This window comes from Dromiciops gliroides, chromosome 1 (assembly GCF_019393635.1).
Source record: "Dromiciops gliroides isolate mDroGli1 chromosome 1, mDroGli1.pri, whole genome shotgun sequence".
In the NCBI taxonomy this organism is placed as follows: domain Eukaryota; kingdom Metazoa; phylum Chordata; class Mammalia; order Microbiotheria; family Microbiotheriidae; genus Dromiciops; species Dromiciops gliroides.
Window position 1 is genome coordinate 575,681,839 of NC_057861.1, and position 17,094 is coordinate 575,698,932.

The window sequence follows — 17,094 nt, forward strand, 5'->3', positions numbered from 1 at the left end:
TGGTGCCATTCAAATCATAGTTTTGTGCCAAGTGTATAGGCTTCTTGTGTCTACTCTATACCCAAATAGATTTAAGGCAGCTGTGGCTGGTCCATCCCAAGTATCTAACCTTGATGTAATAAGCAGCGAGTCATAAAAAACTCAGTACAACAAAAACTTGACAAGTCCTCTGTGTCTTACTCTCTCTCAGTAGGGGAATATGTTTCTTGGTTGAATGTGCCCAGTTTGGGGAGGCTGCCTTACACTTACAAATCTTTTCTATACCTTTGAATAGTCCATTTAAAAATCCTGCTACCAGTTTGTCAATAAACATTAGTTCCAATGTTGGCAATAAAAAGAAAGGTAAAAAGGAGGATCGCTGCTCACAATATAATGGGTGAGATAACACACAAATAACTGTACTAAAACAAGCTACAGGAAAAAAAAACAAAACCAAAAAACTACAGACAGGATAAATTAGAAATCATTAACAGAGGCACTAGAATGAAAGAAAGGTGATCAGGGAAGACTTCCAGTAGATGGTTGGATTTTAGCTGGGACTTGAAGGAAGTCAGTACATTTTATCTCTGGTATGCTAAGAATACATTCATTACCCCTTTGGAAAATAAAATAACTCTTTATTAATACAAACTCTACCTATTTACCTTGCAGACAATTTCAGGGGAAGATGAACTGCTTCCCAGATTTCTGTCAATTCAAATAAAGTCAATTTGTATCACTTTCAAAACGTGCCGTTCAAGGGAAGCATTAAATCCAAGAATCCAAAGGCATGCTTTGATTGTCTACGTTCCCACATTGTACACTGTAACTTACTATCTGCCTCATCAATATGCCCTCCAGACCTTGCTCAGGCAAATTAGACCCCTTAAAGACCCCTGGGGCCTTTCCATTTGCTTAGCAGCCAAACCCTTAAGGACCATTCCATCCAACCCCCTTGTAACTGAACCCTTTTATATGTGTTATGTCCCTTAACTGAGCCTGTCAACCTATTCTATTTGTATCTCCAGTGCTTGGCACAAAGTAATCACTTAATAGATTTTTTTTCATTTGTTTGTTCATTTATTCATTCATTCATTCACACATCTCCCTTTACTTTCAGTCCAAACATGCTCCTATCTTGTCCCCTTTGTATTTAACAGACTTGCTCTCCCACTGTAGGTGCTTGGTTGTGCTATCTTTAAGCCAGTAGTAGTATATCCAGGACAGCCCTCCTGGAAGGGAAGCCATCCTTCCTCTTCCCCTTTGCTCCCTGACTGTATGGGCCTGAGCCAAATCAAGTAGGGAAACAATGAGGTCTCTGATTATTCACCCTTAATGTGCTCAAACTACCTGTTCCAGGAAGCTGGCACTTGTGATGGCTTCCTCCATGTGTTCTTCATCAGACTTCAGGACAGATTTGATGTTCTCCACTAGCTCATGGATATCTGGAGTCATACTACAGGACGACTGCTCCAGGAACTTTGCCACCAGCAGCTTCGTGTCTATGTAAGATTTATAATCTACCAAAGAGCGAGGTCTAGCTCGGACAGCTCTTGCTCGAAGGCTCTTTCTCAAGGTCACCGGAGCCAGCTCAGGTCTCACTTCGGTCTGAGTCGCAGCTTCACAGCTAAGCACAGGTCCTCCTGCAGGCAAAGAGAGACATGTCTTAGCACTCTTCTGCCGTTGCCACTTGAATGTATGACTATCTGAAACCCCAGCCCAGGTCTCTAACTCAGCATGGAAAATCACCTGGCAGAGTACTGACATCCATGCAAATCTTGTCTTTCATTTCACAGAAGGAGGAAAAGAAATCTACAACACAAGGTTTGTTTCTGGGATGTCTTTCAATCCAAGGACGTCCCCAAAGGTTTTAGTGTGTTACAGAAGACAATTTCCAAGTTATGCCAAATGACAAAGAGCAACCGGGAGACAAAAGACAACACGTGACCATATGTAATATTTTCAAGGGATACTTGCAAGTGGATGGCAAATGGATGAGTCACAGAGAGAAAGCGTTTCTGTTCTGGCGGAAGGAGATGACACAACAGGGAATGGATAAAAATGTTGCTTAAACAAGTGTAGAGGGGGCTAGAGAAACAAGGTCTGTGAGAAGTGGCTACTAGTACTCTTTGGCTCTACAGCTTTATCCTAAAATTCTCCAGGTTTTCTTTTCCTATTTCATTTCACTTGTGCTTACATCACATCCATGAGGCAAGGAGAAGGCAAATCACTATTTCCGTTTTACAGACAGAAAAATTTAAATCCAAAGAAAGTAACTCATTGAGAGTTCTCTAGTCAGGCACTTATGGAGAACATCCAAATTTCCCAGCTTCCCAGGCTGGGTTTCCTACATCACCAAGTATGTGAAGTTATTTTAAAGATATGTAGCACAACACCATGAACTAGACCCTGATGGTCCGATAAACCAGGAGGTAAGTTGGGAAGAGGAGGGAGATACAGTCATGTTTCTCTAACTATGCAAGAGTAACCAGCAGCCTTTCAGCCTGCCCTGGACAGAGGAAGCCAGAAAGGCAGGAATGAGAACACTCAAGCTATGACAGGAAGCAGGAGTGGCAATGAGATCGAGGCGAAAGATACGGGGACCTCCCGGACCCTTTTTCAGGCACACAGAGTTCTAGCCAGAGGAAAAGAAGCTGTCCCCCTCCCCCCGGCACCCCCTCCCAACTGATACTCATTCAGTCTCCCAGCCAGAGTCCCAGTCTTGATTGCAAAGCTTGCTAGGAACACTTTGCTAGGAATACTTTAATGTGAGGGCCAGAGTCAGGGGCTATGCTCATTCACTTGAATATGCCCTGGCCACCTTCTGCATGAGAAGGTCCAAACAAATAAACGTGTGCTGTCCACCCTCCTGCCTGCTGACTTTCAGCACTGCAGAAACTGAGTTTGGGTCCATCTTCTAAGACTATGCTGTGGAGAGAACTAAGTTCCAGCTGAAACCGGCAGGCGGCCAGCCCGAGTCCTCAACTTGCTAGAGTAAACGTGGAGGAGACCCACGGTGAAGACAGGTCTTGGGATTCTTAGAGCCCAGGCTGTTGGGGCCTGTTGGGGTTGCAGAGGTGATAGTCAGTCACGGGGAGGTGGGAGAACCCCACTCTGTGGCAGCTGTAGAAACAAGAGGAGTTTTCTCTTAGGCACGTGGTCAATCTGTGACGGTGGCAAACAACAGATGATGTTAGAGGAAATGGAGCAGAATTTACAAGAGACTGAAAAGGTAATTTGGCCATTGGAAAAGCTGGGAAGTTTATGAAGTATTACGAAGTTTTCTTGGAGAAGAATTTTATATGAGTATATTATATATGTCACTTTCTGGAATCATGCTCAAGTATAAAACTATATTCATTTCAAGAAGACCTAAGACAGGCAAACCCAAACATGGTTGTATGTCTAGCCGTTTAAAGTAAATTCTATCTGATGGTGTTTATTTTAAATAGGTCAACCTGTTTATAGAGTTTAAGTTCGACATAATAAAAATGAATATACTAGAAGAAAAATAACCAACAAAAGCAGACACCCCTCCCCTTAGCATCTTCTCCCAAAGAAAACACTCCTGCCAACAGGATTAATAATGTCCAGAAATAAGATATCAGGTCTACCTACTTCTCCTGTATATTGCCTATCAGGATATCATGTACAACAGAGGGATTAATCAATATTTTTGAACATGAAGGGAAAAAAATGAACCTTCAAAGGATTTGAGCATCTAACCATGAGCTGATGCATGTCCCTAACATGTGCTGGCTCCCCATTTTTTTTTCTCTAGGACTTAATTCAACCTCCATGAGGATACCACCTAAAATTAGGGACCAGGGTCTGGCCTACATCACTTGTCTTCAGTTAGAATCTTGAAGAAAAGGATGAAAAATGTTGTCGTTAGAAGTCAGCAAAATGACATCACCTCTGGCTGTCAAGTGATGGAGTACAGGGTCACTTTTTGATCTTGCTCGCAGAGGCTGTAAGGCTCTCCTGTTCGAGGGAAGATGTGCTAGATTTGATTCAGGAGTTGACAGGGATGGGCTCTCTTCCCCAGGTGTGTTAGGAATGTCTGCACCTGATTTATTTAGAAAGAAACATAAATTAATTTTCATCAATCATATCACTTCACAATTCAGGACAGCAGTCTTTGCAAAACTAAACCTACTTGCCAGCCAAGGAGTAATACCAATCAATCAATCAATCAAGCATTTATTATGGGCCTCCTATGTACTGGGGACTTTGCTAGGCTAGATGCTAAAGATATGAAGCAATTTCTGCCTTCAAATAATTTTTAGAAGATAATAACATATACATAGATGGATATAAATAAATTAAAAAAAGTAATGGGAAAGGAGGGTAGACAGGGAAGCCCTGGAGGAATGAAGAAAGGCCTTGTGGGGACAGCTAGGTGGATAAAGTACCAACCCTAGAGTCAGGAGGACCTGAGTTCAAATCCGACCTCAGACACTTGACATTTACTAGCTGTGTGACCCTGGGCAAGTCACTTAACCCTCATTGCCCCACTTTTTTTTTTTTAGTAAGGCAATTGGGGTTAAGTGACTTGCCCAGGGTCACACAGCTAGTAAGTGTTAAGTGTCTGAGGCCGGATTTGAACTCAGGTCCTCCTGACTCCAGGGCCGGTGCTCTATCCACTGCGCCATCTAGCTGCCCCTGCCCCACTTTTTTAAAAAAGCCTCATGTAAGGTGATGTTTTGTTTTGTTTTGGCAGAGCAACGAGGGTTAAGTGATTTGCCCAGGGTCACGCAGCTAGGTAAGCTGATGTTTTGACTGGGATCTGAGAAGCAAAGGTGAGAAGGAAATATACTCCTGGCATGAAGGGACAGCTTATACAAAGGCATGGAGATGAGAGATGGAATATCAGGTTTGAAAAGCATTGAGATGGTTTGGCTGGATCGTTGAGTACATGAAAGGTAGTAATCTATAACAAGCTTTGGAAAGTTTGGCTACAGCCAAGAGGCTTTAAATACCAAAGAGAAGACTTCGATCTGGAGTTTATTGAACAGGGAGTGACATGATCAGACCCACGCTTTAGAAATATCACTTTGGCATAATACATCAAGCTTTCTTTAAATGACAACTGTATGAGGAACTCATGATTTTAGAACAAAAACAAATCAGCCTACCAGAAATGCTATTTTTAAAAAGCAGTGCTGGGGGCGGCTAGGTGGCGCAGTGGATAAAGCACCAGCCCTGGATTCAGGAGTTCCTGAGTTCAAATCCGGCCTCAGACACTTGACACTTACTAGCTGTGTGACCCTGGGCAAGTCACTTGACCCCGTTGCCCCGTAAAAAAAAAAAAAAAACAGTGCTTAAAATCTCCCCGACTGCAGAATCCTGATGTTGACATGACAATTCCCGATATTTTGTCGAGAAGAACACAATAAACTAGCACCTGAAGTAGCCCTCCTGTCCACAGGCTATTAGCCAAAATGCACACGAAGAAGGAGGAAGTCTTTATAACTCTATAACCCAGAGGGTTAATTACAAGCTGTGAAAAAATCCCAACCAGCCTAGTTAAAAAACAAGTGGTGACGAAATCATCCATTAACATTACCTTGGGTTAGTCTGACTTTTGAGAAAGAAAATAAAGTTGAAGAAGTTGTAGTCTTTCTCCACAGTTTGAGGAAGGAAAACAACAACAACTTCATCATCATTATTACGGAATACAATATGTTGAGGAAACCTGACCTTTCTCCATGTTTCTGCTCAAGATGGAAAATGAACAAAAGAACCCAGATCCAAATGGCATTACTGAAAAATTACCATCATCTGAAATAGCTGTAGCCTGATCCATTATTCATTAGCATTTGCAATTTAGTCCTGGTGCACAATTTTCTGGGCCATTTAAAACCTCCCCAAAGAGGGCAAGCTGTAATAACGCGCCCTTAACTTACAAGGATAAATGTAAACCTAGCCCCGTATTCTCTGTACTACTGAAAAACCAAATTTACTTTATATTAAGGCAACATGACCCTGGCCCCAGTTTATACATTATACGGGGTGACCTCATAGCCATCCACTCAGCCGTAATGGTAGAGGCTTCCAGAAAGATCCATTTTACCTTTCTGGGAAGAAAAAGTACTATAGTATGGGGTAGAGGTGGTGGATACTGAGGAATACCAAATTAAACCATAGAAGGACATTTCTTTGGTTTTGGCAAAGAGTTAGTGTATTTTTTTTTCAGGGCAATAGGAGTTAAGTGACTTGTCCAGGGTCACACGGCTAGTAAGTGTTAAGTGTTTGAGGTCGGATTTGAACTCAGTTCCTCCTGAATCCAGGGCCAATGCTTTATCCACTGTGCCACCTAGCTGCCCCAAGTTAACATATTCTTAAAAGATACTGAATATGAGGTGGCACAGTAGATAAAGTACCAGCCCTGGATTCAGGAGGAACTGAGTTCAAATCTGACCTCAGACATTTGACCTTGGTAGCTGTGTGACCCTGGGCAAGTCACTTAACCCTCATTGCACAGCAAAAAAAAAAAAAAATTTAAAAAAAGATACTGAACACAACTGTGTGATCCAATATGTTCTTATATCAATGGGTTATCTCTTTGTCAGTACAGATGTTAGCAGATACAACAATGGCTATAGTTTGAATAACATGCTTCAAGAATAAAGACTAGCATGTTGATAAAATAATAAATCTATATAGATCTACAGATCTGTATTGATGGCTGCAATGAGATATTTCAATCATCTGAAATAACCAGCAATTTTTACTGGTTTAGTAAACAATCAGGACAGAAGATTATTTCTTATTAAAATAATGTCTTTGTTACCTTGAGACACCTGTGCACTGACTGGGTCCAATGGGCCTGCCACAGCTTCGGATGCCTCTGGAATTTGGAATGATGTTCCCTATCACACAAAACAGCATTGTCTCTGTTTTAGCCTCTCTTTTTAAGAAGGTGGCCTCATACTGCAAAGTATATTATACGCGATTGTTCTGTGTAAAGGTTATATTTTTTACTACTAGAAATCAAATTTTCACTCATCAGTACGAAAAATATCCATAGTGGTTTTAGCCTTAATAGTAAAATCTAGAAACAACATACAGGGCCAATGATTGAGGAATGCTTGAGCAACTTGTGGTCCCAATGGTATGGGATATTACCATGTCATAAAAGTAAGAAATGTGAAAACATAAAGAAATAAGTGAAGACATATAAAGTGGTACAGGGTGAAGGAAACAGTTGGAGGATATAGGCAGGCTAGGGCGATATGTGAAAAAAAAGAACAGCAACAAAATCTTACACAAAGAGATGGGGAAAAGATTGGAAAAGGTGATGATCAAATGTATCTCTCTCTTCTTCAGAGAGAGGTAGGGGACTGTAGGTGTGGGACATTTTTTAAACTTTCAGGGTTGGCTGATGTGTTATTTGATTTTGCTGAACTGCTTTTTTCCCCTTCTTTGTTACAAGGATGGGTGGCTCAAGAAGAGGTGAAGAGAAAGAAGAATATAATCAGGAATGAAGGTAATATAAAAATAAAAGATAACAATTGCATTTTTTAAAAGTAGAATGGGACTGTATGACAGTAAATATTTGAAAAGACCTAGTAACTTGGGCTCAAGTGTCTTCTGATATTGTGGAGTACAGAATAAGGGAATAACATCCTTGGGAACATTATTTTTTGAAGATTAGAAGAAGACACTAAGCAAATTCAACAATTATGGTTTACATTTTCTTCTTTTTATACAAATAGAGTTTGTAGTTTAAGGTTTTCTATATGATCTATGGCTCATTTTGTTTGCTTTTAGTGAGACTATAATACAAATTATTCTTAATAGGATCTCAAATGTCCTTGATAAGGAAAATTAGGATCACATTACCTGTTCCTGATTGATTTGGCTCACTACAGCTTCATAAGGAGGGGGTGGGTCCAGAGGGCAGAAAACTTCCACTCCTTTAATCCGAGCTCCATAGATGTGTGGAAGTGGAATAACATCAGAGCCAACCATCCTAGGAAAAACACCTTGGTGTCAGTCAACATGGTTGTTTTGGGGGGCAATGAGGGTTAAGTGACTTGTCCAGGGTCACACAGCTAATAAGTGTCAAGTATCTGAGGCCAGATTTGAACTCAGGTTCTCCTGAATCCAGGGCCAGTGCTTTATCTACTTCGCCACCTAGCTGCCCCCTAGTCAACATGTTTTACTCAATTCACAAGCATTTAATTGATTAATGATTGGTTAATTGATTGAGAGACAGAACAATATGGGGGATAGTGCCCAGGCCCTTCATCATGTAATAGATTCATGACCTTTGGCACCGCACCCCTAGAAATCTGTTTCCTCTGCTGTGAAATAGGGATCAGAATATTTGGCACTCTAACTCTCAGGGTTATCATGAAGAAAGGAAATTGTAAGGTATGACAAAGGTGAGTTTTGGGGGAATGGTGGGGAAACTCCCACTACCAATGAAGACCACCAACTTGTTTGTAATTTGTCATCTTAGAGGATAGCCTGTGGGCACTGGGAGGTTAGGTTACATGCCCATGGTTGCTAGTATGAATCAGAAGACTTGAATCCAAGCCTTCCTAACTCCAAGATCAGCTGCCCACAGAGGGTGACCATCACACTACCCTGCCTCTCAAGTTGTTACTATTACTGTTTAGTAAAGTGAATGCTGGAGTATGGGGAAGATCACAACCCTCTAGCACCACATTTTCCCCATACAGAAAATTTGAGTTATATAGGTAATTGGTCAAAGGATATATGAACAAACAGTTCTCAAAAGAAGAATTGCTCCAAATAACTAATAGTAAGATAACTATAAATCAAAATATTAATGCCTGGTATTAGAAAAGAAAGGACACAAGAAGTCAGGTCCATTAGTACATTATTGGTAGAGATGGCTTGCTCCAATCATTCTGGAACTCAATTTGGAAGTATGCTAACAAAGTGACTAAAATATCTATACTAATTCCACTATTAGGCATATATTTATACCTCAAGGAGGTCAAAGACAGAAAGAAAGTTCTCGTAGAAAACAAAATATTTAAAGCAACCCCTTTTGTGATACCAAATAAAGTAAGCGCCTGCCAATTTGGGATTGGCTAAACAAACTATAGTACATGAAAATAATGAAATACTGCTGAGCAATAAGAAATGATGAACACAAAGAATTAAGAGGAACATGAGAACACTAGATAAATTGAGGCAGAGTGAAGTGAAGTAGAAATGGGAAAACAATATACACTACGCCTTTGGACATTGTGTTCATGTAAATGAGTAGAGCAATAATATGAAATTGAATGATAGGTAATTATAATGCCAGATTTTGTCCCAGAAAAGAGTTAAGCAGATACACCTCTCTCCTTTTTTTTTTCTTTTTCTTTCTTTCTTTTTTGCAAAGGGCATGAGAGGACCATGGGTAAAATATTGAATATACTGTCTTTGGTTAGTTTGCTAAAGTGTTATTTTTTAAAAATTTTTTAAAATCTTTGTTACAAAGAGTGACTTGCTGCATAGGAGAGAGTGAGGGATATGTGTGGAAGTTAGTATAATATGAAAACAAAAGGCATTAATAAAATCTTAAAAAGAAAATTAGAAGTAACCTAAATTGTTATATCCTATACATCATGAATCCTGAGCCAAAAGGAAACAATAAAAAGAAACGTTCTTAAGTGCCAATTCCTTTCCAAAGTACAGTTAATTAACAAAGAGGAGACAGACCAGGAGGAGTTCAGTGATGTCATTGCACAGGGTGATTAATACATAGATAGAGAAAGCACTATGTGCTTTTCCCTGAGGGCCCAACAAATTCATATCATATGATAGGAACAAGGCCTGCAGTTTTTCTCTCTCATGTGCTTGTCATGAGAAATTCAATAGAGTTGATTGATGGTGCAGCTTCAACTTTGCACCAGAAATATCCCTCCAGACAAATTATAGTTTTCAGTAAACAATTTCCAAAAATTCTAACTTTGGCCTGAGGAGAAAGCCAGAGGAATTGTGGTAATAGAACAGGAATCTGAGGACTTTGACTCTGTCACTTAATACCTACTTGTGTGACCTTGGATAAGTCACTTAATGTCTCTTCGCTTCATTTTCCTCATCCATAATATGAAGATAATAATAACACAAAGGTCTCAAAAAGTTGTTTGTCAGCATCAAAGAAGAGAATGTAGACAAAATACTTTGCAAACCTTAAAACACTAGGTAGGGGCAGCTAGGTGGCGCAATGGATAGAGTACTGGCTCTGAAGTCAGGAGGACCTGAGTTCAAATCCAGCCTCAGATACTTGACACTGACTAGCTGTATGACCCTGGGCAAGTCACTTAACCTCGATTGCCTCCCACACACAAAAAACAAAACAAAACAAACAAAAAACTCACTAGGTAAATATCTGCTTGTCTGCTGCTATTGTTGTCATTAGGATTATCAGTGATTCCTGGGCCCTTTCCTGTAAGTAACTGTCCCCTTGTGAGAGTAGTCAGTGGGTGCTCTATAGCAATATAGGTATTTAGAAAATACTCAAGAAATCCCTATGAAGAGCTCAAAATTGAATGCAAATACATACAGATGAAGGAATTAAGCATGAAGTAGGGGCAGCTGGTGATCAGGCTTTCTTTTCTGGTGGAACATGAGAAGGATACCTACACAAATAACAAAAATCATGTATACAGGGTGTCCCCAAAGTCTTGGTATATTTTTAACCTTTGGTAAACTTTAAAGTGCACAGAGTTTTGGAACACTCTGGAGTTAAGGTTTGCAACGTGTTTTACGTGTATAACCATGCTTTATCTTCATAACAACCCTAGGGAGGAAGTACTCTGATTATCTTATTTTACAGATGAAGAAGCTGAGGTAGGCCAAGGTTTACTGGCTTGCCCAGGGTCACACAGTTAGTAAGTAGCTGAGGCTGGATTTGAACTCAGGTCTTCCTGACTCCAACTCCAGCCTTCTATCCACTGGGCCATCTACTTACAGAGAAAACTTTTTGAAGAGTGTCCTTCATATGGCATAAATTTTTTGTTAATTTTTCTTTAGAATTTCAGGAACGACCCATTACTCTCACAGAGGGCACTAAAAGGCAATTCATAAACATGGTTGATCCTTCCTTTTAAGAGGTGCTTCTCATTTACTTGAACTTTGGAAAAGGGAATGGCAGTGTCTCTTTTCCCAACCTTTTAAAATTGTAAGGAATTCTACACCCTTTAAAACAACCATGGTGGAGATGGTTTAATCACAAGCTAGTTAAATCTGGCTTGTACTATGCAATGATCACCTTTAGAAAATTGCTGATTGAGAGGGGGAGACAAGGTTAGTAGGGAAATATTTTTTTATAAGATGTGAAAATGCACTATCTTTCAGAAATTGGGTCAACGGTCAACTAGTCATGCTATTGAAAAATAATAGCTTTAATTTATACAATTCTTCAAGGTTTACAAAGTGCTTTCTTCCCAACCCTCTGTGAGGTAAGAAAGGCAAATATTATCCCCATTTTACAGATGAAACAAATAAAGCTCAAAAAGAGTGAAATGAATTGCCAGCCAGCAAGTGCTAGGACTGGGATGAAAACCTAGCTCTCTTTCCTCAACAGCACAGAGCTATATCTTTTGTTGGACTGGTGTTCAGTCATGTTTGACTCTTCATGAACCCATTTTGGGTTTTCTTGATAAAGATACTGGAGTGGTTTGCCATTTTCTTCTCCAGATCATTTTACAGATGAGGAAAGTGAGGCAAACAGGGTTAAGTGGCCTGTATATATGCTATATTCAATATATATTATGTTATATGTAATATATATTATGCCATATGTAATATATATGCATATATACTACATGCAATGTCATACATGTAGTAGGAACGATAAATTTGTGAATTTAAGTGCTGTGTTTGTTAGTATGTGTTAGCGTGTGTTAGTAAATAACAATTTAATATATAATAGAACTGGTAACAATCAACATAGGCAACAGTTTTCAATAGGAAACAAGATTATCTTTTGGACTTAGCAAAATAGACCTAGAGTTGAAAGGGACCTCAGAGGACATCTAGTTTGATGCTGTCATCTTACAGCTGAAGAAACCAAAGCGCAGAGAGGGTAGGATTCTTCTTACCTGTAGCCAATTCAGAACCATCTTTTGTAGGGAGTGTACATGATGATGAAAAATTTCACCAGTTACAGTATAAGAATGCTTTGTAGGTTCAAAGTACTGTGTGTCCCAAAAGTCTCAGTGTAGTTTGAAGCTTTAATAACTTCAAGCTACACTAAGATTTTGGGGGACACCCTGTATCTACAAGCATTTTGTCCATTTTTCCTATTTTTTCTTATTTTATTCTTAATTACATTGTTTTTACATCATCTTCATTTCCAAATATATTCCTTCCCCAAATATACTCCCAGCAACCAGAAATCCCTATAATAAAGATTTTTTTTTAAACAGGGGAAGAAACACCAGCAAAACACCAGCCCTATTTGACATTTATATGTAATATTTTACCTTCATAGTTTCCTACTTCTGCCAAGGAGGGAGGAAGGTGCATTGTCTCAGTGTTTCTCTGGGTATCTTGATCTTGGCATGTGTTTTCTACCTGGCAGTGATTCCTTCCACACAACCGTGTCCTATTTTCAAATGCCCTTGCAATGTTTTGAATGATAGGAACACTTGAGGATAAGTTTGGTTTTACTTTCTCTAGCTCACATCTGATCAAATGTGGTCTTGGGTTTCAGGAGGAGAGCCCAAGAACCCAACCCGATCTTCCAGAAGGGAACAAACAGCCTGACAAGAGCACTATTCAAGAAGTAGGAAAGGAAAGGGAGGAGAAAGAGGAGGAAGGGTCAGGGCAAGTTTAAATGACACACTGCTGGACATGAATCTTAATTCCAAATGAGTCACTTTCCCCTCTCTGCTACAGAGGGAAATTAAATCTGCCTGTTGCTTTTTTCCTTCAGTGCTCACTGCAGCATTAAAATAAAACACACACACAAACCCGCCCTAACTAGATGTCACTTCACATCGGGCCCCCAAAGCAATGCTTCCTGAACACAGCTACAAATATAAAACAACACCGACTTTTCCTGCATGCTGGCATGACCTCTTGTTTCAGAGGCTGACTATTTTTGTGACAGATTGGACTAACAATGGAGTAAACAGGAAGAAAGGGAATTTTATTATCCCTTCAACAACAAATATTTATTGATTCACTAATGCCTACTGTACCCAGTAGTGTCTGTATGCAGAGGATCAAACTAATTACTGGGAGAGAAAAGTTTAGATGAAAAGATATAGTGTCTGTTCTCATGGAACATCAAATGGGAGATGGGATGGGGTGGGGACAGCTTTCACATATTCACTGTACAAAATAGTATAATAGCATAAATTTAGCTGGGAGATGCACGTGTGGCAAAGTGCTTTGTAAGGTCCAAAGGGGAAAAGGTCATTACCTAGATGGACTGGGGTGAATAAAGAAAGGTTTCCCTAGAAGAGATGGCATTTGAGTTTGGCTTTAAATGATGGGCAGATATTCAAGAGGGTAGGTACATGATGCATTGGATAGAGCACTGGGCCTGGAGTTAGGAAGACCTGAGGTCAAATCCGGCCTCAAACACTTACTAGCTGTGTGACTCTAGACAAGTCACTTAACCCTGTTTGCCTCAGTTTCCTCATCTATAAGATGAACTGGAGAAAGAAATGGCAAACCACTCCAGTATCTTTGTCAAGAAAACCCCAAATGGGATCGGTGTTGGACATGACTGAAACAACTGAACAACAACTAGTATTTAAGAAGACCTGGGTTCAAATCCCACCTCTGATACATGTATATGACTAAAAAAACCAAGTCACTTGACTTCTCCCCCTCCCCAAAGTGCCCCCAGAAACTCTAATAATTCACCAACAGTTGCCAATCTGCCTCTGAACTTGGTTGGAGTTTCTATACCAGGGAGTTTACCACACTGATAATATCACAAATCCAGAGCAGACAAAAGGACATTGAATAGGCAAAAGTGTAAGAGAAGTGGGGCATCTCAGACACATAGGAGACTATCTGTATTTATTTTCTGGAGTGCTGTGGAACCCATTAAAACCTTCATTTTACCATTCTTGGAGCAGCAGGTACATCTAATCTTTCCTAGCCTTCATACCACGCTAATAAGGCCCACTCCTCGGTGAACAGCTGGTCCCTTACAGGATGTTTCCTGTTTTATTTTTGACTTGTTCCACAGGATAAAGTGAGTCTTCTCTCCTTCCCCTTCTCCCCTAGACACATATACACAGCAAGCCACTGGAGGGCTTAAGATTAATGTTGGTCCAGGATGTCAGCTGTCCATGAGGGGTGGAATGGGACAAGAAGTACAGAGTCTCTGAGGTGAATACATTTAGAATGCACAGCTTAGAATATATTTCAAACTCAAAAACAATTGCCCAGAGTGAGGAATGGCAGTACCATAACTAGCAATTTTCGCTCCTGAGGCAAAGTATGTAGGTAGGATCAAGGCTCACTTGAGCTCCTCTGAGACACCAGGAGGTTTATTTGCTTTTAAACAACCAGCCATGTGGGGGATAGGAGGGGAAAATAGCAGTGGTGAAGCTGAGGTAGAGTTGCCAGGGGGTGGAATTGTACCTCTGGATGATGCAAATGATAAGCTCTAAATTTTCCACTCCGATGGTCCGCCCTAGTCAGGATTCTGGAAACAGATAAATCTTCTCGATTCCCCAGGCCTGAATGTCAGGTTTGAAGAGTCCCATCTAACACTAATGGCAAAAATAATTTTCTATATCTGTGCAATGTTTGAGACTATATGTAGTTAGACCTTGTATACTAGTCCTCCACAGTCTAATAACATAAAACTCCCCACTGGTTATCCAGGTAGAATTCAGAATTCTCCTTGAAGTACTGCAACAAGCCACAGTGGTCCCTAGGAATAGTGAATGGGTCACTTAATCTCTGAAAAAGTCCTGTCAAGGGTCTCCCAGAAACCAAGCTGGTCTTTTCGTCAGAACAAATAAGAGGCCAATCTTGGTTCTCTCAAACAAACTTATGGGTTTATGCAAGAGCATTATGATTGGGGTTGTAAACATCACCTGGCCCATGGTGTCTGCATTTACATGGTTAAGGGATGTCTGTCTGGAAGTTTCAATTTAAGAAACAGCTTAGTTTTCTTTTTTCTTAAGGGTTGGGAACTTAGTAGCCTCACTGAACTGAAGAAGATACATTTATGGTCCTACTGGTTGTAAAGCAGAGTTTGCAGGCATCTTAATGAAAAGTCCTGACAGGGTAACCAAGCTCTTACTCACAACTGACAGCTTTTCTCTCATAGGGTGCCAGGTTTCCCTTGGAACACTGAGGGATGATGCATAATTATATCCTCAGGTCAAAATGGGACTACTATCTTTCCTCTGATTTATTGGCTGGGGCAAGTCAGGGGTGCAGGAGAGGGGGAAAGGAAGCAAATTCCAACTCCATACTTAATAACACTCTCTTGCGGCCACTAGGTGGCACAGTGGATAAAGCACTGGGTCCTGGATTCAGGAGGACCTGAGTTCAAATTCGACCTCAGACACTTGACACTCTCTTAATAGAGAGATGGGCTTTTGGGGGATCCAGTCTTCTGATTTAATTGGTATGGGGAATTTTCAGTGAGGAAATCCTTCTGCCAATGTACATGGTCTTTGAGAGTTGCCCAGAGTCACATAGCCAGCACTTATCAGAGGCAAGGTGAAGTGAGGTCATTCTGACTCCTAGGCTATTCAGTATACCAGGTATTACATTTTTTCCCTCTTTCAATTGAATTAATAACATACCAAAAATAAAACTGCAAGGAATTTAGGGAGGTACCTGCGATTCATACGGGGTGTGCAGGAATAAAATGTAGCAAAATATGAGGGAGGTGGCACAGGTGGGACGAAATCTTCTGGGTCTGGAATCCGTCCGTGTCCTTCTATTTCTTCCGTAGAAATCTGGGATTCGTCCTAATCAAACAACACCATGATTAGTCAATAGCCTTCAGCACCAGAGGAACACTGAACATACCAGAGAATTATGCAAGGAAGCCTGTGTGCAAACTGCCAAATGGCGCCTTGCACTCACTTACTATGCAGGGTCTTCGGGTGGCAAATATCTGTAGGTAACGCAGGGCAGCTGCCACTAAGCAAACTGTGGTGGTCAGGGCATTCAGGGCACACAGTGCAAAAAGGACTTTCTGAAATGGGGAAGAAAAACAAAACCACCAAAAAGTCATGGTTCAGGAATTAAATGTATCGGAAGCACATGATACTACACCAAGTTTAAAGAACAATTTAAATAAAATCAATGATTCCTTAAGCATTTCTTTTTCTCATCTTACAAAACTGCTCTTTTGCAAGGGTTAGGAATTCAAGGGTTGTATAAATGTCACAAAAGTTTCTGGTCTAAGAAAGATCTAGTCCTAAGGGCAGCTCTTTATCTTATAATAAACATCAAGTCAGTGTCCCAGAGGAAATTCCAGGCAGAAAAACATCTGATAGAGTTGTGACAATTTTTTTTTCTAATGCTGCTCTCACCATAGTCTCCTGTACCTCCCAACCCATAGTATTCTATTTGATTTGCAGCCCTTAATTCTATTTCATTGGCCACTGGATGGGATGTCCAAAGTAAAGCATCTGGCAACCAAGTAGGCAGGACTGTGGGGAATTATGTCCTTCTCTTCTACACAAGCATCTTAAAATAGTAGCAAAGGGAACTCCAAACATTTCTGTTTCCATAACCCAAGCTCCTAAGGTAGGGATTTCCTCCAGAGATTCAGGAACCAGAGCAAGAAAGGGCTATTTCTTAATTCTACAGAATTCCAGAGAACAAAAAGCCTCACCAAATTCCCAATTTCCTTCCCTCTGAGTGGACCCTTCCTTACACAAATAAATATAATTTGAAGGGGAAGAGGAAAAAATTAACAAAAAGGGGAAAGAGGGAAGAAGGAAAAGGGAAGAGAAGGGGAAAGGGAAAGTGAAAAATAGGAAAGGGAAGGAAAACAGAAAGAAGGGAAGGATAAAAAAGGAGAAAAGAAAAGGGAAGGAAGGGATGGAGAGAAAGGAGAGGGTGAAGAAGCTGTCAGTAGCTGGCTATATTAAACCCACTACCTAAGATGGAGATGGAAGAAATTGGTATGTTCATCATTTG

General features: G+C 40.4%; 1 protein-coding gene across 2 annotated transcripts in view; it reads right to left on the minus strand.

The window, feature by feature from the left end:
- Positions 1–17,094, minus strand: part of FAM189A2 (family with sequence similarity 189 member A2) — a 73,695-nt gene that overhangs the window by 2,863 nt on the left and 53,738 nt on the right. For both annotated transcript variants that reach the window (XM_043978655.1, XM_043978656.1), the window contains exons 5-10: positions 16,034–16,141; positions 15,778–15,911; positions 7,828–7,957; positions 6,776–6,854; positions 3,896–4,048; positions 1,330–1,622 (exon numbers count right to left, since the gene is read on the minus strand). In XM_043978655.1, the coding sequence (XP_043834590.1) occupies positions 1,330–1,622; positions 3,896–4,048; positions 6,776–6,854; positions 7,828–7,957; positions 15,778–15,911; positions 16,034–16,141 (897 nt within the window). The remainder of the gene's footprint in view (positions 1–1,329; positions 1,623–3,895; positions 4,049–6,775; positions 6,855–7,827; positions 7,958–15,777; positions 15,912–16,033; positions 16,142–17,094) is intronic.